At 40.4% G+C, this 23,496-nt stretch overlaps 1 protein-coding gene across 2 annotated transcripts in view; it reads left to right on the top strand.

Moving 5' to 3' along the window:
• PRRX1 (paired related homeobox 1) overlaps window positions 1-23,496 on the top strand; it is a 424,833-nt gene that overhangs the window by 270,817 nt on the left and 130,520 nt on the right. For both annotated transcript variants that reach the window (XM_086964440.1, XM_086964442.1), the window contains exon 2: window positions 5,952-6,127. In XM_086964440.1, coding sequence (XP_086820566.1) covers window positions 5,952-6,127 — 176 coding nt within the window. The remainder of the gene's footprint in view (window positions 1-5,951; window positions 6,128-23,496) is intronic.

Here is a 23,496-nt window from a genome sequence, read left to right on the forward strand (position 1 = left end):
GGCAAGTAAATCATGTTTTTCCCAGGTGTAAAGGCCAGGCTTCCTGGTGCTTGGCGCTGTCCAGGCTTGGACGGGCACAGATGGGCTCGCCTTTGGCGCTCCTTCAGCGCATCTGCTACACGTCCGGCTCAGCATGCTGAATTTATGGATGTTACTATTTGGAGCTCTAGGCTGCTAACCCAGCTGGATGTGCTGCTAATCACAAACTAAGAAGTTCTGCTTCCCTCTACTCAATTGGCACAAAATGCCCTGGCAGGACCGGGGAAGTGTATCACGAAGGAGGTGAGGTTAATCCATTAAAAATAATATGCAAAAAGACACAAAGAGGCATATGTCCTTATGATGAAGAAAATTAGCGATGTATTAGATAGATGGTCACTTCTGCCTCTCACCTTAAATGCTTTTGAAATACAGTGGTCTTCAACCATTACTTTCCTTCAACTGAATTAATCAATGTATGATCAATATTACCACATAGTTGCGGGATACGTCTCTCAGATCAACCCTACACATTCAATGTATTGAATTTATACAAAGACAAAAAACAAACAAAATGCAACAGCAGCAATGACAAAATCAGGGGCAATTTTAATTCATTGCATTTACCACTATCTTTGTATCAAAAGCTTTCAGGTTGCCCAAAGGGGGGGCTTGCAAGAAATAAAGAATTGTCAAGTGCTCAGTAGGAGGAAGTAGATAAAGGCGTAGAGATATTCACAATATTATATACACATTAGATCGGTTGCACAGTTCACCGTCTGACAATAACCTGGCCTATGATATAAGTTTCATACACATTTTTAATTAAATGGAGACATAGCTTCCAAAGACTTATTGCACCAGAAAATGTGTTTCACAATCCAGGTATTGAGAAAAGGGGGGAGGGTCAACCTTTCGACTCGTCTTAGGGCCTATAGGTGAGTTAGACCGTGGCCATGCGAGTCTTCATCAGGACTAATACATCAGGCAACCCAAGGAGTAGTGTTGGCCCCTATAGTGGGGATGGATCAAGTGGGATATCTTCACCCTTTGTCCCAAGGTTAGTGTTAATTCCGTGTCCACGCAGCGTAGACAGAGTAATTTATTCTCATGGTATCGCAGGCTTGTATCTCTGCATATTAAATTGTCCATGGTATTTACAGGAAGTCCCAAACTTCAATTGTCTTGTATCCAAAAATTGTAGGTAGCTCAGACCCTTGGTTCCTGGGCACGTATGGAAATAAGTCCGCTGGATCAATCTTCCTAGCTCAAAAAGATCGGCGTTCTGAGTTCTCCCACCTTAAATGGTCAGGTTTCCCTTATTAAAATATGAGTTCTACCCCTATTCATTGTTCTTTTTACTAACGTCCCAATACAACTAAATACAGCATATTTGAAAGAACTCGAAGTACTATTTCGCCAATTCATTTGGAATAAAAGGCCACTCAGGGTTAAATATCCAGTACTTCAACTGGAAATTAATCAGGGGCACTAGCTCTGTCTCAGATCCGAACATACTATCAAGCCTTTCTTATAGATATGCTTGATCGCATAATTGTCCTCCAGGGATCCTTGGATTGATTATTTCTCGAGATAATGATAAAGGAAGCAGGGTCCCAGCTCCTGGTCTTTATAAAAATAGCAAAACTTCCCAAAAAAACTAGGTAAAAGACACTACAAGAATTACACATGCAACTTCAGTCTTTATACTCTATGAACACTATAGGTGCTGGGTATGAATATATGAAGCTCAGTGCATGTAAAGTTGTGGAGCTACATATCCAGTATAGTCATTTAAGATTTTGGAATACTCATGGCTTCAAAGAATTGGGTCATTTTTTGGTGGAAAGGAGGTGGTGTAGCTGAGCATATCCCCACGTGTAACTTAATCAGCTGTGCCCTGCCTTCACACAAAGGTCTTGTCACCCCTGAAATGTTCATGTAGCTATCTTGGAGCCACAGCAGAGGAGTCAGGAAACTTCTAGCACTTCAAATGAAATTCTCCAGAAACTTCTTTTATTTCAAAGGAGGCACCAAGGATAACAATTGGACTCTCTGACCCACACTTCAGTTTACTTTCTGAACCTGCAGAAGCACTCTTAGAGGACTGCCTGCTTCTGTGGCCTACTGTGTACTTGCCCTGCTGCTTGAGCCCTGCTCCACTATGTAACCTACAGCTAACAGAGTGACTCCAAGGTCTAGTTGGCTGGCCTCTTGATCAGAGCTTCAGGGACAGAAAAGTCTCTAACCATCTGGAACCTGTACCTAGACCCAGCCTGAGTGAGTCCTGACCCCCTAAGTGTTTTTCCCCAACCCCCGGTCCCTTGGTGGTGGTGCTTAGTATACCCAGATAGGCAAAAGCCAAAACCTGGGAATTCTTTTGCTATACACTGCTCCGAGAACAAAGAGGAGACTGGGACCAACCTAAACATCCATCCACCCAAAATGCATCTCAGGTTGGCCTACTTCATGACAGTTCCTGCTACATTCTTCCACGCAGCAGGAAATCCTGGTCAGCGGTCCTTCAGTAAAGGGATATCCGGACTCTTGGAACTCCCGTTGGCTATAGCCTCCAGCTTCATTCGCTGGAGATTTTAGACTTCTAACAACATGACTAAATCTGAATGTAGAAATCTTCACTGTGACTTCGTCCAGCAGCTCCCCAAAAATTACTCTTCCTCCGCTGAAACTGCCTGCAGCCTTGCCCCACTGAACTTTACCTTCTCAGAACACTTTTCTTCAAAAAAAATTTCTAAGCTTGAAAGTATGAGCAGACCAACCCATGCTTTAAAGCGGTCGGCCATATTTCCCAACTTTGACCTGGTTTCGCATGACCAGATGCCCACTGCCCACCGTTTGCGCTCGTTTTTTTTTATCCCAAAGTTTAAAATCAATAAGTCTGGTTCTACTACTTGGAATTTTGTTGTTTTGGTGTCAAATAATTTATAAAAAAAGTACTTTATTTTTTTTAACCTGATGTGGGGTTTGTGTGCATCAAAAATACTTTACACATTGCCTGTGAGCTAAGTTTGACTGCTATTGTGCCAAGCTACCAGAAGGTTAGACACAGGTTAATTTAGTGACTTTAGTGTTTTGCCCTGACATAGATTGTGGCTGTTGCTTGGGAAGCGGTAATACTTCACTCCACTCAACCAACAACTCAATTTCTCGCACCCTGTGTACCTGATGGGTCATTGACAATGACATTTTCCTTTGGAATAGGTAGTGAAATGGCAACAGTGAATGTGGCAGCTGCTGTAGTTGGTTTATATAACTATGCATTAAATTGTAAACCTTCAACCACAGATGTCAACAGTGCAGTCTTGGAAGAGAGCTTGTCAATAACTAGTGAGCAAGGAAAAAGAGGGGTCACCCTTTTGTCTTCCCTTGAATTGATTATCCGACTTAGTGTACACAGGCTATTATCAATTGAGGAGAATTTCAACATGGGTGTCTAATTTGTTGCACTGCCATTATAAGACGAATGTAGTTTCCTCCAATGACCTGCATGAGGTAGTGAAGGTATAGTTAGCCCTGCTGTGTGAGCAGCAAGGGGCATTCAGCTTACTAAAACTCGAAGTATGGAACTCTCTGCCCATCAGTCTGAGACTTTATGTTAACCTGTTAAATTTTAGAAAGCATCTGAAAACTTATTTGTTTACATAATTGGTTTGTTTTCCAGCAGGGATGGCTAACGCCGGGTAGCCTGTTTCGGGTAGCCATACTCCCAATAAAATTCTGGTAATAATAATAATAATAATAATGATAAGAGTATAGCCATGCAACTACTTAAATGACTTAATTATGGTCTTCAATGCCCTTGGGATTACTAAATCCTTACTGTGTATGACCCCCCCCATGTGCATACAAAAGTCACTATAAAAGCAAATCCCTCCCCTAGGTTAAATTCCAAAGGTTTGCTGTGCTCATCTCCAAAAAAGGTGCATGAACCTCTGAGGCTACAACATATATTTTAGGGGCATAATCTGCTACATAAGAACTATCTCTGTCTTGTGGATGTTTGCCAGAAGTAGTAGAAGCAACAGTCCCAGATAGTGTAAAAATGTTGCAGTAGGTACAGTATCTTTATGTTGAGAAAATGATGCACGTTATTAATAAAGCTTCATAGCCCGCTGTGGCGGGCTATACCGGCTATTAAAGGCCTGCTGCATTGTTAAAGGCCCGAGCCGAAGGCGAGGGACTTTAACAAGGCAGCGGGACTTTAATAGCCGGTATAGCCCTGCTGCGAAAGGCTATATGGCTATTAGAACATTCTGCCATTAGAGGGCAGACTGTTCTAAAAAATTAAATAAAGGCTTCAGGGAGCGCGAGGGGATTTAAGTCCCCTCAGGCTCCCTGAAGACTTTGTTCACAGCCACAAAGTAGCATTGGAATGTTGGCGTCCGGGCTTATACCACCCATTTTAAGCCAGGAGCTATTCCATTGTTTTCAATGAAGCTTCCAAAGTTCCAATGTTCTAATAGCCCATAACGTTAGATTTGCAGTGTTCAAAATTAAAGAAGAGATATTAGACTGCTTCTACTACAACCCGTCAAGCAAACCTATGCCCTTCATAAGACCAAAAGTAGGAAATTAAGTAGACACATAAAATGGGCATTTTAAAATCAACACAAGCCACTCCAAACATCTAAAGAAAAGGGCTGGGAGGGGGAGCAAACTAGTTGTTTCTGAGCCAGGCTTCCCCGCAGCGGCACGCCTGGGCTGGGTCAGAAGGGTGAACAGTTCAAGATGCGTTTCTCATCCCCAGCATCCGACCTGAACCTACGGAGCCACAGCAACATCTGCATTACTTATGACTGCCCAGCCATTTTCCTGCTTGTTAGAAGCATGCAGAAGTAACTCTCCCCGCCCTTCGCCAAAAGGGAGAGTTTCTGTCACCTGGCCCGGCCTAAACTGGGGAGCATGCATTCCATCTACCTATAATTTTCCTACGCTAATCTTAGCTACATCTATAGTCTTTTGTCGAATTTATAACATGTCTGTGATAGAAAGCAGTACAAAAGCATTTTTCGTAAAATCTAGCGAATTAAATAGCCGTCCTGTATCAGAAAATGCATCAGTTAAGATGTTCTAATGTAAGGGACTGGAAGATGGACCCCATAGTATACTATAGTGTTTCACTCATACAAGTAAAGTACACATTACAAAATCACGGTAGTGCTAATGATTTAACTAGTCAAAATAGCTGTGCGCTTCATTTAGCAATGGCTTTATGTTTAGCTTATCCATTTCAAAATGGACAAGTAAAGCAGGGGAGGCCTAAAGGGAAGGTTTCATTTCAGAGCAAATGATCGAGATTGTGATTGAGAATAATACATACTGCTTGGGCTAAGGGATGCTGCTGGAAGCCCCCCCCCCCCCCGACTCCAGGCAGCAAGACACATTTCCAGTATCACAACGTTTGGACTTGTGAGTAAGGACATAATTAGTGCTAGCTGACTCCACTTTCAATTAAACGACATCTTCTCAAATAAATCGGTTTACTAAAAGGAATATATTTTCTTTACCAGCTTGTTTAGGCCCCAGGGCCTAGCTAGCTCTTGTGGACAGACCAGACCCCTACGTGCAGTCATAGGTTCGCACTTTCCATCAGTAACAGAAACTGCTGATTGAAGGTTGTTATTACAGCTGGGGTTGTCATCAGTAGTGGCTCATTTTTGTGAAGTGCTCTGGGAGAACACAAATGAATCAGGGAGGCAGATCATAATGAAACAACTTCAAAACAGGATTACGTGGGACTTTTCTTGACAAATCAGCAAAAGGCAAATTAATGTGCAGTTTATGGTTCTACCAAGATGGTAGGAATATGTAGTCCCATGTCTAGTACTGCCCAATGCAATGTCAACTCCCTGAAATTAAAGAAGGGCTCATTTGGTTTCTGTGCTTTGGTGGTACATCTGCTTTACCTTTCTTGCAGGCTCTAATGGCCAGCCATCCCTTTTGTGTTTAAGGTGAGCAACTGAGTTCAGAGCAGAAAAAGAGGAGGAAGCAGCGGCGGAACAGGACCACCTTCAACAGCAGCCAACTGCAGGCACTGGAGCGGGTCTTCGAGAGGACACACTACCCAGACGCCTTTGTGAGAGAGGATCTTGCGAGAAGAGTCAATCTCACCGAAGCTAGGGTTCAGGTATTGTTTAACATTACTTAAGAGACTAGCCCATCACTAATGATTCTCTATCGTGTATAATACTCTTTTCAAACCAAAGAGTGGCTATACCTAGGATGTCCAACCTTAGCACAAGAGAGGCAGATCAAGGCCTTATACTTGTGGTACCCATATGAAATACAAGTATACACCGTCAGTCCGACACTCAAAATTATTTATAAATCTGAATCTACAGATTTACTACCTCGCAAGAGTGCACAGTTACTTAGTACTGACATTCAAAAAAGTTCCCAGGACTAATGTGCGGAACTCGTGACTGTTGCAGGTTTGCAGGAGTACTCTTGGGAAAGTTTTGTGAATTCTGACAATGCACAGTACTTTCACATCCATGTAGTAAAAAGATATTAAAAATGCTCTTGTATGTTGGCTGACTCAGCAGCTGTACCAATCTCGATTTTAAACGTATTGAAATATATTGCTATGATCTGATTTAAAAATAACAACATTGATTATTGGAAGATAAAATCTCGTGTTTTGAACATTAAATTATTATGATTTAGATGTTTCATGGAAGCGCCCTTATGTTGGCTTGAAAACAGCACGGGTTAATTTTACCCATGATTAACACCTTTGGCCAAGCAGTTTTGAGGAGCACAAAGGGCCAGATTCATCAAAAGATTATGTTGCCCTTGCGTCACATAGGGTACTGCAAGGGCAACACATTCCCTAAATCAGATGTAGCAAACAACCCAAGGCCTCCTTGTGTGGCCCTGCAGTGCTTGGTAACTCTGGAGTAATGCAAGTGGCGCCTAGCAATATCCGGCCCTGGGAAGGAGTTCAGTGGGAGGAGCGTGGGTGTTCCAATGCACCCGCCCTTGGAATTTTGCCTTTTCCCAGATTTATCAACACTAGTAATACTAAATGCATCAAAATGAGCAAAGAGGAGAAATATCTTTATTTTTACTTGTTATTTCCTCTTTCTAAATTTGCTACATTCTGCAACACACTTGGAAAGAGGAAAAGTCTCAGAGGATTGTTTTGTCACTTCCTGCTCAAAAACAATCCTGTATGTAAAGCAGGCACCCTTGCATGGTGGCACAAGGGTGCCTGCATGCGCGCTAGCCGATGTATGTCTTTAACACACACATGTGTACAATGCTTGCCTTTACAAGCATTGCCTTTATAACGGTAGTCTTTACTATGCATATGCCTTTACCACGCATGTTTTTACAACACAAGGTAAGTATATATAAGGTCAGTGAAAACCTGATAACCCCAAACACCCCACATTTTATAATTACCTTTACTATTCCATGCTCCTGCCCATCCCTAAACCGCAAAAACAACTTTACCACCATATATCCTTGCCCAACCCTATACCATAAAAACACCCTTCCCACCCAATACCTCTGCCCACCTCTAAACCCGACAAACACCTTTACCACCCAATACCCCTATTGACCCCAAAACCCTAAAATCACCTTATTACCCTATAGCCCTACCCTCCCTAAACCCTAAAAATACAGTTATCACCAATACCCTTACCCATGCCAAAAAACACCAGTACCACCCTATACCCCACCTATCCCTAAACCCCAAAACAACCCAATTATCACACAATACCCTCACCCACCCCAAAACCTAAAATCACCCTTACTACCCAATACCGCTACCCACCCCTAAACCCTAACAAAAACCATTACCACCCATACAACCCATAAACCCTAAAAACACTGTTACCACCCAATGCCCTTACCCATGACAAAACCTAACAACCCCTTTACCACCCAATACCCCCAAACCTTAAAAGTACCTTACTACCCTATACCCCTACCCACCCTAAACCCTAAAATAAGATCACCACCAATACCCTAAACCATGCCAATAAACCAAAAAACACCATTACCACCCTATACCCCACCTACCCCATAACCCCCAAAACACTATAATTATCACCCAATACACTCACCCACCCCAAATCCTAAAAGCACTCTTGCCACGTATACCCCTACCCACCACTAAACTCTAGGAACCCTTACAACCGAATACCCTTACTCACCCCTAAACCCTAAAAACACCCTTACCACCCAATGCCCTTACCCATCACAAAGCCTAAAAACACCTTTATCATCCAATACCCCCAAACCCTAAAAGCACCTTACCACCATATACCCCTACCTACCCTAAACCCTAGAAATACTGTTACCACCAATATCCTTACCCATGCCAAAAAGCTAAAATCACCATTACCACCCTATAACCCACCTACCCCTAACCCCCAAAACACTATAATCATCACCCAATACCCTCACCCACCCCAAATCCTAAAAGCACCCATACCAACCTATACCCCTACCCACCCCTAAACCCTAAAAAACCCTTTCCACCCAATACCCTTACCCACTACTAAACTCTAAAAACACCCGAATAACTTTGGAGCCGGTTGAGGAATCTGCCTGAAAATGTCCTCAAATTTGCCTCCCGACGCCCCGGTCCTTCCCTGAAAGTTTGGGGGGGATTTGTCAAGCGGGGGCCGAGATAAAAGGGGGGTCCCAAAACGTGTTTTCCCCATGTTAATTTCCATAGGGCGGTCAACCTCACTTTTAGCCCGAACGACTGAATGGATTTCCACCAAACTTGGGAAAATTGTAGGGACTGGTAGCCCGATGTGCCTTTGCTATGTCTCAAGATATGTGCTCCAGTGAATTTTGAGTAATTTAGGTTCAAAAAAATATATATTTCTATAAGCGCTCCCCGGTACGCGCACCGGGGCGCTAACCAGCGCGCTACGCGAGTTCGTGCGTGGAAAGCTGATTGGCTCTCGGGTGTCTGTCAACATTCTAAACAGCCCGGAGCGGCTGCCATCTTGTGTCTCGGTAGGATCGAGACACAAGAGGTGGCAAAAACAAAGGGGGAAATTACCATAAGGGGGCAGAGTAGACCCCCCCTGCCCCCTAGGTTTTTTTTTTTATTTGCGCGGGGGGAGCGCCCGGTACGCGCACCGCAGAGCGTACCGGGAAGCGTTCCATGGGAAAAAAGAATGATAGAGTTTTTAAAAAATGTAGCCTTTTTTTAAAAATTGGAGGTAGTTCTAAAAAGAACTGTTTTTTTTCTTCTTTTTGTTGTTTTATATTTTTTAATGTTTTTTCAACATCTTGTACTTTTTTTGGCTTTTATGAACTATTTTATATTTTTTTTGTTATTTTTATGGGGAGAAACAAAAAACAGGGAATTGAAAATGGCTCAACTGGAGCAAAAAAAAATCAGGAAAAAAATAGGGTTTTTTGGGGCAATTGTGGTTGTCACCAGCAAGGAGGATGAGCTTTATGCTCTGTTCACCATAGGAGATGGTCTTACCACAAAAAATACATGTAGTTCTGAATTCCCCAAACCGTGGTTGTATGCAAGGGATCGTCTCCCTTGTCTTTGGTCCGATTGAGTGGGTTGCTTTCTTTTGGAGGTGGTGGTTGAAGATTGAGGAGGGTAACTGGCCAGTTCTCTCACCTCTGCGGCAGCATAGTTGTTCGGATGCTTGCGCTGCATGTGTCTAATCATGGTATTATTACCAAAAGAATATTTTTTGTTAGAGTTCCCCCTTGAAAGTTCCATGCCACAGATTAGGCAAGTCACCTTGGGCGCATTGACTTTCTTCTTGCCCTCTGGGATAGAAAAAAACTCCCATACAATGTGCTGCCTTGGCTTGTATGGGGTATTGTCTTCTGGCAGCCACCTTCTCCCCTCCTCCTCCTCCTCTTCCTCCTCCTCCTCTTCTTGACCACCAATGTAATTTTGTGGTGGTCCTCTTGGTGGTGGTGGTGGTGGTGGTGGTGGTGCAGATGCTCCAGCTGCTGCTGCTACTGTAGCCATTTTAAAGTACAAAATATTTCTGATAGATTTCCAAACAGGTCTTCCTCAGTCAAAGGACAAAGTCAGAATAAGGAAACAAGGTGGGGTCTTTCATCATGTGGAAAAAAAAACTGTCCTGAAGCAATGAAAAGTGTTATTTTCAGGTCACATGACCCGGGCTTTCATCATTTAGAAACCAAAACTGTTCTGCACCAATAAAAAGTGTTATTTTTAGGTCACATGACCCGACGCGATTCCGCGATGCGCCCCCGGGCGCGCCCGGGGAGCGCCACGGGGCGCGTCGCGTAAGCGCATCAGATAATTACGTTGCGCGATTGTATTCGCTCGAGTATTTCCGGGTGCGCTTACGCCGCGCGTATCACGCGGACGCGGCTACGCGATACGTCATGATGTTTTCGTTCGCGGCACTAGCACTAACGGGACGCTCACCGGTGCGCAACCCGGTGCGCTCCGAAAAAATGCGCTTGACAGTGCGCACACCGGGGCGCGCACCGGGAGCACACCAGGGCAAAAAAAATAAAAAAAAAAAAAATAAAAAAAAAGTATTATATAAATATACAATATAGGATTCATTATAAAAAATATTACATTTCATAGGTTTGAGGCCCTATATATAGTTAGGAATTAGCATTTAAAAAACCTTTGAAATTCACTGAAAAAACCATAGGTTTCACACCAGTTATAGTTAGGAATTAGCATTTAAAAAACCTCTTAAATTCACTGAAAAAAACATAGGTTTCACACCAGTTATAGTTAGCTGGAAATTTTACTGACATAAAACCATACAAATTCCAACGTTATAGTTAGTTGGACTCACTATAACAAGCGCGCCTGCAATGCACTGCTGATGACGTCACATATTACATCACTCATGACATCGTCAGTGACATCACTCATGACATCACTTATGACACCATCCTTGTGACCGAGTGACAGACCTCCTTTTAGTGTAATGTAACCCTTGAAATAGATATTCAACAATAGAAACTAACATTTTCGAAAAAAATGGAGATACCCATACCAGTTACAACAACCAATTCAGTAATTTCACCATCTATATACACAACCACTCTTTTACAAACAGTTCTATATAGTCACTCATACATATACTCACTCATCATATGTAGTGCTACATCTATACATCCTGTTATACACCGACAGTCATCCAAAAGTTACTCACACACATACTCACACATGCAAATAAATTATTGAACATCCATTTATTTGCATATAAAACTGTACACACACTACCTCTTTACTTCTAAGGAAACTTACACATACTTACTCTCTTAAACAATCACTTATATAAACATATACTTATTTAGAAGGAACTCTTACAATCTCTTACTCTCACATATACTCACTTATATACATCAAAACTCACATACACTAGATTAAAATATATGTCGTTACTAAAAAACACAATAGTGAGACAGTCACTCACTCACTAACACACACATATACACACTCATCCACCCATACAGTCCTGCACATATGCTGTCTTCAAAACACATACAAACAGTGAGTCAGTCACCAACCCATGCAGCTACTTATACACAAAGTGAAACACTGATACATATATTTCAATATTTAAAAGTTACTCGCTAATATATGTATTCAATAAAATACACTTAATAAGGCAGTTAACCAATCATTTTTTTTAAAACATCCATTTACACACTTATTTAACCATTTATTCTTCCATCAACCTTTACAAATACAATTATTAAACATATTTTAAAGAAAGACACACATTCACTGGCTGGTGTCATCAGTGATGTCATGAGTGATGTCACTGACGATGTCATGAGTAATGTAATATGTGACGTCATCAGCAGTGCATTGCAGGCGCGCTTGTTATAGTGAGTCCAACTAACTATAACGTTGGAATTTCTATGGTTTTATGTCAGTAAAATTTCCAGCTAACTATAACTGGTGTGAAACCTATGCTTTTTTCAGTGAATTTGCAAGGTTTTTTATATGCTAATTCCTAACTATAACTGATGTGAAACCTATGTTTTTTTTCAGTGAATATATATATTGAGAATGCCTCTCGATACATTGATCATTTCCTGCAGGAACATGTGAGAGCTCTTCCCTCGTACATCAGAGATACTGGTGATTTTTTGGATAAGATTAGACCAATTGTGTGGCAGGAAGATTACCTATTGTTAACGCTTGATGTAACTTCCTTGTACACCAGTATAAATCATGATGACGGTTTGAGGGCGGTAAAACACTTTTTGCAGCGCAGGCCTGCCTGCATGCTACAACACAACAACATGATCAGTGAGATGACAGAGATCTGCCTCAAAAGCAACTTCTTCTTGTTTCAAAAGCAAATATTTCAACAACTGAGGGGAGTTGCGAAGGGGGCCTGCTTCTCCCCAAGCTACGTGTGCTGGCACATGGGGCTTTGGGAGGAGCAGGTCCTTGGGGGAACCTATGAAAGTACCATGGCTAGTAACATCATAGCCTGGTACAGGTTCATTGATGACCTCTTCATCATTTGGAGGGGGTCAGAGGAGGAGGCATCTAGGTTCATATCGGATATTAACACAAACGACTTGAACTTAAGATTCACTGGTCAGATCAGTAGCTCAAAAGTTACCTTCTTGTATGTGGAGGTTAGCATTGCCAACGGAAGAATGGCAACGGACCTGCACCGTAAGGAGACTGCAGGCAACACGGTGTTGCACGCCACTAGCCATCACCCAGCCCACCTGATTCGGAGCATTCCCTACGGGGAAATGCTAAGGATCAGGAGGATATGTAGTACAGGTGAAAATTGTGCTAGAGCCCAAAATGCAAGCAGGGAAGGATTCATTGAGAGAGGGTATTCTAGAGAAATGGTGGAGGGTGCCATGAGGCGTGCCAATAAAACCTCTGGGCATGATTTGACAATGGGTGCTGGACCAACACAGGCACGAGATGATAAGGAGTCTGGTCAACCTAGATTGATAACAGCTTATAGCCGACAGCACAAACAAATACACAACGTAATTCGCAAGAACTGGCAGGTCATCAAGGGAGATCCGGTTATTGGGGGGATCCTAGCTGATAGACCAGCTATAACATACAGTCGGGCCAGATCTATGAGCGATATGTTGGTGAGCAGTAGTCCTGAAGTGGCTGATGACAACTGGCTTGGAAAGAGCAAGGGCTTCATTAAGTGTGGCGTGTAGGATAGGGAGGAGTCGTACTTCCTACACAACGCCTTTTTGTAGTGAGGTGATAGCAATCAAAAAGAAAATCACCTGCAAGTCAGACTTTGTGGTGTACGTGTTGGAATGCGCTTGTGGCCTGCGATACGTGGGCAGCACGAAGTTGCAGGTTCACAAGCGCATTTTGCAGCATCTAAGGGCAATAAGCAACAGGGATGAGACTTACCCTGTTGCCAGACATGTGAATTCATGCCATGGGGGTGATGTAGGGTGTCTACAGTATTACGCTATAGATATGGTCCCGCCCCTTCGAAGAGGGGGTGACAGAGAGGCCCGGCTGCGAGTATTGGAGACTCGGTACATCTTAGAGCTCAATTCTAAAACCCCCAATGGTCTGAATCAAACTGTAGACTTACACTCATGTTTGTATTGAGGATATATATATAAAAAATATCAGGAGGTTTTTTTCAAAGCAGCAAATAAATTCAATACTGTAGGGGAGCTTAAGTGGATTGTTAATCAATGAAACTACGTCGAACATGAAGATGGCTTTTTTAACTTAATTTGATGGTGATGGGTATAGTGTTATTTTAACCACTAGGTAATGGTTTTTGTTTATTTAAACAATGATTTAGTTAAAGCTGTTTAAAGTGCACTAGCTTTCTACCAATGTACAGCAGTGTGAACGCAGTGGTTCCAGGAGTTGATATGCCCAATTGGGCTCAATTTTGAAAAGTGGTCCTTAACATGAGTTCCTCTGGAGGACAGGGATATTTTGTTCCCATTTGCGTAATTTGCACAAAATAGAGCGAATTTGCACAGAATGTATGAATTGTATATTTTTAAATCATGATTTTAACATGAAATATACGGACTCATTTTAGTCTTTTAATTGATTGTACACTTTAATCAATTCAATTAATGGGAACAAACATGAGAGGGATAGGAGGATAGAGAGTTTACGTTTGTGAAAAGGAGCAATAATTTCCTTGAAATGTTTATCTCTTACTTGTACATGTTGTATTTTAAATTTACATGGACCATGTTTAATCAATTGGAATTTTACATTTGATATGTGATGTATTCATTCCTGGACCAGGCTGAAGTCTGTTTTTTATGTCCACAGGCTGAGGGGTCAGCTGATGATGTACTTGCACTTTAAAATGATTGGTGAAATGCCGGACCATGTCATGCGATCAAGGGGCTGAGGTCCCGAAACGCGTCATGGCGGCGTGTTTTTCTGCACGAAGGATGAAATAAATAATTTTTGCAAAATATCCATTTGGGTCCGGTTTCGCTGGTGTTCTGGAGCTGTTTTCGGGGCATAACGGAGTTCGTGTCATATATATATATTTATATATATATATATATATATATTCAATTAAAAAACCACAGGTTTCAGGCCTTATATAGTTAGGAATTAGCATTTAAAAAACCTTGCAAATTCACTGAAAAAACCATAGGTTTCAGGCCTTATATAGTTAGGAATTTGCATTTAAAAAACCTTGCAAATTCACAGAAAAAACATAGGTTTTAGGCCTCATATAGTTAGGAATTAGCTTTTAAAAAACCTTTGAAATTCACTCAAAAAACTGTAGGTTTTAGGGGTGTTATAGTTATCTGGACATTTCACTCATACAAATCCATTGAAATAGCTCCTATATAGTTAGTTGTACTAACTATATTTCGCGCACCCGCAATCCACTGCTGATGATGTCACATATTACATCATTCATGACATGGTCAGTGACATCACTGATGACATCTCAAATGACATCAATGATGACCATCCAATTCCAACTGTTGAAAGACCCCACCCATTTTAATCATTCTTCTTTGACTTTCTCAGGAGAACCATCTCTTCTGTGGAGTTCCAGTCAATTTAGAACCAAACTTCAGTATGGTTGCAGTTGTGGAGTCCTCTTCTGAGCACTCATCAGAGGAGGAATTTGTTGCAGAGCAGCCTCAGCAAAAAAGGAAAGAGGCTGTGATATGCAAATTTTTCACCTTCCCTGAAGATCAAAAAAAGGTCAATGCCCCAAAAGTCACATGTAAAATATGTGACACAACTCTTTCAAGGGGCGACCCCTGCAAAAAATATTCCTTCGGCGAGCATGGTGCGCCATATAAAAACTCTGCACCCTCATAATTATGCAAGAGCTTGCACACAAAGACTGAGGGAGAAGCCTCCACCTCCTGTTCCCAGCACATCTACTGCACCACCACCTCAAGCAAGCAGTCCACACCCAAATATCGAACCTGATTTTGCGGATCTCGTCATACATTGCAAATTTTGCAATGAGATTTTGTGTTATGGTGAACAATCGATTGACTTGATTATCCGGAGGACCGTTGTTCACGTCGTCAATTTTTTTTTATTGATTTGTTCCTGTTGGACACTTTTTTAGTTGCATTTTCTTTTTTTTCATTAAAAAAAAAAAGAATTAAACAAAACCTGTTAAAAAAATCCCCCAAAAATACAAAGCTTCAAAAAAACACAAAAAAACAGTTCTTTTCAGAACTACCTTCACTGGTCAAAAAAAGAGCTATATTTCTATGATAATGTGTAAAACTTTGTTCGAATGAATGTGTAGTGCATAATTGAATGAATGAATACAATAGTAGTGTATGGTGAATGTGAAAGTGCAGAACTATAAGGAAGTGCTAGAGTATAAATCTATAAGGTATTTACTTATAGTATACTGTAGTACTTCCAAAGCACTCAAATGTAACATATGTGCATAAATATGTTACAAGCCTATGCTACCCTTTGCACTGCTGGTGAAACTGCCTGGGGGAATTTGTAAGTGTTAGGGGTAGATTTACAACTTCCTTGTGCCTCTTATACCCCGCCATTGAATCAATTTTCTGATGCAGCGGTGGTGCAAAAGTTGCGCCATGGTGTGTTGTATTTACAATGTGACGCATCTGGGAGGTTGGTCACATTGTAAATTCTCGTACCAGAAGGACACATTCCTACATGGGGGGAGGGTGTTCCGGTGCAAGAACACCTCCTAAAAGTGGCTGAGTAAAATCTACAAGATTTCACTTTGTCACTTTTGAGCTCATGCTGCATCAAAACCCTGCACTTGCTTGAAGCAGGCGTAAGGATTGACACAGCATTCTGAGCATGGGGCCCCCAGAGCATTTGCTGGAGATGCGCTGCACTTGGGGAATTTAAGATATAAAAGACAAGTTTGCAGGTGCATGGAAGATTGCATGCATAGTCTACATCGGTTTGAAGCAGTCCATGCCCTAAGGCCTACTTTGCTTCATGAATACTTGAGTACTGACTATATTATTAGAATTCTGCAAGGGGAGTGCCTAACTAAATTTATAGGAGCTTCAGTTTTAGCACAGTGCATAGATAAGGATATTCTGCTGAATGGCTCAGTACAATACTGAATCAGCAAAGACATTGTGTTTGCTGGAAGTGTAAGGATACAGATTGGCAATTGAAGGTAGAAAAGACAAGTGTGCAGGTGGAGAGAAGACTGCATGCATTGTCTATAGGAGTTTAAAGCAGTTCATGGACTAAGGCCTACTTTGCTCCATGAATACTTGGGTACTGACTGGCTGATTACAGTTCTGCAAGGAAAGTGCCTGACTGAATTTATAACAGCTTCAGTTTTATCACAGTACATAGATAAGCACATACTACTGTACATAGGTAAGCACATACTGCTGAATGGCTCACTACAATACTGAAACAGCAGTGTCAGAGTGTTTGGTGGAAGTGTAAGGATACAGACTGGGGAATTAAAGGTATAAAAGACAAGATAGCAGGTGCATAGAACACTGCATGCATAGTCTATAGGGGTTTGAAGCAGTACATGGCCTAAGACCTATTTTGCTCCATGAGTACTTGGGTTCTGACTGGATGATTACAGTTCTGCAAGGAGAGTGCTTGACTAAATTTATAAGAGCTTCAGTTTTAGCACAGTGCATAGATAAGGATATTCTGCTGAATGGCTCAGTACAATACTGAATCAGCAATGACAGAGTGTTTGCTGGAAGTGTAAGGATACAGACTGGGGAAGTGAAGGTATAAAACACAAGTGTGCAGGTGCATAGAAGACTGCAAGCATAGTCTCTAGGGGTTTAAAGTAGTTCATGGTCAAAGGCCTACTTTGCTCCATGAGAATTTGGGTACTGACTGGATGATTACAGTTGTACAAGGAGAGTGCCTGACTAAATTTATAAGAGCATCAGTGTTACCATAGTGCATAGATAAGGACATTCTGCTGAATGACTCAGTACAATACTGAATCAGCAACGACAGAGTGTTTGCTGGAAGTGTAAGGATACAGACTGGGGAATTGAAGGTATAAAAGACATGTTTGCAAGTGCATGAAAGACTGCATGCATACTCTACAGTAATGCAAGGAAAGTGCCTGACTGAAATTATAACAGCTTCAGTTTACCACAGTACATAGAGAAACACATACTGCTGAATGGCTCACTAAAATACTGAAACAGCAGTGACAGAGTGTTTGGTGACAGTGTAAGAATACAGACTGGGGAAGTGAAGGTATAAAATACAAGTTTGCATATGCATAGAAGACTGCAAGTATAGTATATAGGGGTTTAAAGCAGTTCATGGCCTAAGGCCTACTTTTCTCCATGATTACTTGGGTACTGACTGGATGATTACAGTTCTGCAAGGAGAGTGCCTGTCTGAATTTATAACAGCTTCAGTTTTACCACAGTGCATAGATAAGAACATACTGCTGAATGGCTCACTACTATACTGAAACAGCAGTGTCAGAGTGTTTGGTGAAAGTGTAAGGATACAGGCTGGGGAATTGAAGGTATAAAACACACGTTTGCAGGTGCATAGAAGACTGCAAGCATAGTCAATAGGGGTTTAAAGCAGTCCACGGCCTAAGGCCTACTTTGCTCCATGAGTACTTGGGTTCTGACTGGATGATTACAGTTCTGCAAGGAGAGCGCCTGACTAAATGTATAAGAGCTTCAGATGCAGCGCAGTGCATAGATAAGGACATTCTGCTGAATGACTGAGTACAATACTGAAATAGCAATGAGAGAGTGTTTGCTGGAAGTGTAAGGATACAGATTGGGGAATTGAAGGTATAAAAGACAGGTTTGCAAGTGTATGAAAGACTGCATGCATAGTCTATAGGGGTTTGAAGCAGTCTATGGCCTAAGGCCTATTTTAATGCATGAGTACTTAGGTACTGAGTGGATAATTACAGTTCTGCAAGGAAAGTGCCAAACTGAATTAATAACAGCTGCAGTTCAACAACAGTACTTAGATAAGCACATATTGATTAATGGCTCACTACAATACTGAAACAGCGTTGTCAGAGTGTTTGGTGGAAGTGTAAGGATACAGACTGGGGAATTGAAGGTATAAAAGACAAGTTTGCAGGTGCATAGAAGACTGCAAGGATAGTCTATAGGCGTTTAAAGCAGTTCATGGGCTAAGGCCTACTTTGCTCCATGATTACTTGGGAACTGACTGGGTGATTACAGTTCTGCAAGGAGAGTGCCTGACTGAATTTATAAGAGCTTCAGTTTTAGCACAGTGCATAGATAAAGACATTCTGCTGAATGGCTCAGTACAATACTGAATCAGCAATGACAGAGTGTTTGCTGGAAGTGTAAGGATACAGACTGGGGAATTGAAGGTATAAAATACAAGTTTGCAGGTGCATAGAAGACTGCATGCATAGTCTCTAGGGGTTTGAAGCAGTCTATGGCCTAAGGCCTATTTTAATGCATGAGTATTTAGGTACTGAATGGAATATTACAGTTCTGTAAGGAAAGTGCCTAACTGAATTTATAGCAGCTGCAGTTTTTCCACCGTACATAGATAAGCACATACTGCTGAATGGCTCTCTATAATACTGAAACAACAGTGTCAGAGTGTTTGGTGAAAGTGTAAGGATACAGACTGAGGAATTGAAGGTATAAAAGACAAGTTTGCAGGTGCAAAGAAGACTGCAAGCATAGTCTATAGGAGTTTAAAGCAGTCCATGGCTTAAGGCCTACTTTGCTCCATGAATACTTGGGTACTGACTGGATGATTACAATTATGCAAGGAGAGTCCCTGACTGAATTTAAAACAGCTTCAGTTTTACCACAGTACATAGATAAGCACATACTGCTGAATGACTCACTACAATACTAAAACAGCAGTATCAGAGTGGTTGGTAGAAGTGTAAGGATACAGACTGGGAAATTGAAGGTATAAAAGACAAGTTTGCAGGTGCATGGAAGACTGCATGCATCGTCTATAAGGGTTTGAAGCAGTCCATGCCCTAAGGCTTACTTTGCTGCGTGAGTACTTAGATACTGAGTGGATGATTACAGTTCTGCAAGGAAAGTGCCTGACTGAATTTATAACAGCTTTAGGTCTACCACAGTACATAGATAAGCACATACTGCTGAATTGCTCACTACAATACTGAAACAACAGGGTCAGAGTGTTTGGTGAAAGTGTAAGGATACAGACTGGGGAATTGAAGGTATAAAAAATAAGTATGCAGGTAGATACCAGACTTCATGCATAGTCCATAGGGATTTCCAGTAATCCATGCCCTCAGAACCACTTTGCATATTTTGAATCAATAGAATAATTAAAAAATATATATAAGTGAATCTATAAGTGCTTCACTTTTAGTACAGTGAATACATTAGTAGATAGTGGTCAAACCTTTATTATTATTAAACAATACATTTATTCTTCTAACATCTCATAATTTAACAGAGCTTCTAATAGAAGTTCATCAGGTATTTCATTGACATCAATTTCCTGGTTAGCAATTTTGGAATTTATATGTTAGAAAATTTCGATATAATCTAAAGCTTCCACAAAATCATCATCAAAGCTTTCATCTTGGAAATCACAGCTCATATCAGCAGTACTAATTTCTTGTTCTTCACTCTCGCTACTTGTGAGAGGTACGTTTAGTTCTTCTATCAGACTGTTGGTAATTTCCAAAGTGTCCTCGATATTGTTCTGTTCTCTTTCCATAATCAATTTCTGATGTTGTAGGTCCTTGTACAAAAACATAAATACTTCGTTTTATCAGTTTTCTTAATACATAACACAAAACTAGCTTTATCAACTATTTTGGCCTTAAAAAATATAATATAAATACCTCTGTCTAATAACATTCCAACATTAGAGTTTTAGTACTTTTTAAGGTTATATAAATATAATTATTTATATGGATATTCTGTTCTTAGGTTTTCTTAAATTTTCAAACCAGTCACTCCTTATGACTATAGGAAAAGACTCAGGCTGTTATAGTAAAATGCAGTACTAAAATATGTAGAATATGTCTATACACCTTACCCGTTCCAAACTAGTAAATGTGTATAATTAAAATGCAAGGAATACTGTTGCTTGTCCAGAATAACACTGTGTGTCTGTGTATATTTAGGTTCCATTATCACACTAGTTTTTGAATACTTCATGTGTTTTCACATACAATAATTCTTAAAGACCTATACAGTACTCACCGTTTAACATAATAAGAAAGTAGTGATTCCTTATATAAGTTGAAAATACTCACAGCAACAGGTATAGAACAACAGTTCAACACAAAGTATTGTGTATGATGAGGACATATTTACATGGAGAAGAAAAACAAAACACACAAACTTATCCTGTCCTTCTAAACATAAAAGAGTATTTGAAAACACTCTCTGTGACATATTTTATGGAGAATAATATGATCTCTTTTAATCCTAAAACTCTCCGGTCTCTACCAGTCAAGCATGTCTTTCTATTTAATACCATACTGGTACGTTGCAGAAAGCTGTTCTGAAGCCATGTTTCATTTTAAAAATCTCTACAATAAAAGTCTCTGGCATTTTTTAAATATATGTTCAAAGATAGTAGGTCCTGAGGTAGACTCAGTATATATGTTAACTTTTTTAAAATGTCTTTAAAAGATACAAACCATCTTTGCACAGATATGTACTCCATCCATCTCTTGTTCCTTCAGCTCTGTAGAAGCGCATCCCATTGACCATTTTTAATAGTTACTTATGCTTACCTTAAACATAATAAATATTAAAAAAGTATATATTATAAAATTAGCATCTGTGGAAGACAAGAAAAAATACCGTTACAATATATATTTTACAACACAAAATAATTTGTAAAGCATTTCATTTGCCTTTTTTGCTGTTCTCAGAATATATTGAATTTAACTAGAAACAGTGAGTTCAATAGTACTCATCACATAACAGCGGGCAAAAAGAAAAGACAATCAATAAGATTATCTTTAAAAAAAATTCAACATTCTCATTAACAATCTAAAAAATAGAAATAAAACATATGTTAAATGTTTTTTCTAAGAGCAATTTCTTACGTAAATATGAGACATCTCAAACAATCTTAAAATAACAATACATTATCATTAATTTTCATACACTGTAAATAATGTTACTTACAAATATATGCTGACAAAATATACAACAAAAAGTCCTTAATACTTTTCCTCATGACCAAATAGTATATGTCAAATCCTTAGTTTGGAAGTTGTTGAATAGTAATCCTCAGAATCCACCTCCCAGCCTTCTGATCCAAAACCACCGACATCATTTGCGGCGCCCCCCAGGGCTCATCCCTCAACCTGACACTATTCAACACCTACATGGCCACCCTCACACAAGTGGTCCGTCATCACATCCTCAACATCATCTCCTAAGCCGACGACACCCAGCTCATCCTCTCCCTCACCAAGGAGCCACATACTACCAAACGCAACCTCCACGAGGGAATGAAAGCCATCGCCAACTGCATAAGGATCAGCTCTCTAAACCTCAACTCGGACAAGACGGAAATACTCATTCTCGGACCCACCCCCCCAGCCTGGGCCGACTCCTGGTGGCCGACTACACTGTGAACAATACCAGCACCTACCGACCATGTACACAAGCTAGGATTCATCCTCAACACCTCCCTCTCCATGTGTAAGCAAGTCTACACAGTCTCCTCATACTGCTACAACACCCCACACATGCTCCGCAACATTTACAAGTGGATCCTAACCAAAAGAAGAAGAACAATGACACATGCCCTCATCAGCAGCAGACTACACTATGGCAACACACTCTACACATGAATTCCAGCCAAACACCTACAACGACTACAACAAATCCAAAACACCTCCACCCGACTGATTATCAATGTCCCCTGCTGCAGCGACATCACCCACCACCTGATACACCTATACTGCTTCAACGTCAACAAGAGGTTCATTTTCAAGCTCCTCACCCTCACTCACAAAGTACTCTACAACACCAGACTAGCCTTCGTTAACAACAGTAATCCTGAAAGGCCAAATTTTGTTCCTAAAATTTTGGCTTTAAAAATATTAGGTAAGAATTTGGTAACTCTTTAAGCAAACATTGTTTAAAAACCAAGTGACTATCATTACAATATATCCAACCTTTCGGGCATTTTAAATAAACAGTGTAATGTCCAGATGCTGTAGAAGGACCATCATGAAAAATAATTCCTACAGCTACAAAGGTTCTTCCTGATATTGATACTTAATTAGCTACAAAAGTTTTATTTAAAGTTTCCAATTTTCTTCCATCAGCTCTGCAACGTTGCAACATTAAAATGACATACTTTCCATATCTTTGTATAACTAACCTTGATGACATTTGTGATTTACATTGGCTACACTCCATGTTTTGACCTGCTCCTCTAACTAGATTGTTAAAAGACACTGATTCACAGTCTGGTAAAGTCAAATATATAAATCTTTCAGTGTCTATGTTAGTACTACATGTAAAAAAACAATTTTCACAGTCATGTTGCCATTTATAAGAAAGGCCAAAAAGATTTTCAATATCTATACCTTCATCTTCCAATACAACAAGCATATACATCAGAAATTCCTGACAATCTTGCTGAATATTCTGCGTAAATTGAGAAGAACCAGAATATATGTCCAATACATTTCAATTATCGGAAACCCTTTGTATTTTACTTTTATCACTATTACATTTCTCATAAACAGAATACAACAAACAAAATCTTTTTTCCCAATGTTGCAAACTTTCAAGAAAAAAAACAATATTAACAACTGCATTAGCATAGCAGTTGACACCAGAACTATTTTCAAACTGATAACCAACAATCTCTTCAACAGTATCCTTTTTCTTTTTGTTTGCAATCAAAACTTCATCTTGTTTTTTTTCTTTCTCTACAGCTTCACTACAGATATTTTCATATCTTCTTTTTCTACCTACCACATGCTTTTCAAATACTGGATATTGACATAAATTGGGAGCATATTCTCTTCTTAACCTATTATAACAATTACAACAATTTCAATCTTTATTTAGATCAGTTTTGATCATCAAAGA

The sequence above is a fragment of the Lissotriton vulgaris genome, chromosome 1_1 (assembly GCF_964263255.1).
Source record: "Lissotriton vulgaris chromosome 1_1, aLisVul1.2, whole genome shotgun sequence".
NCBI classification, from domain to species: domain Eukaryota; kingdom Metazoa; phylum Chordata; class Amphibia; order Caudata; family Salamandridae; genus Lissotriton; species Lissotriton vulgaris.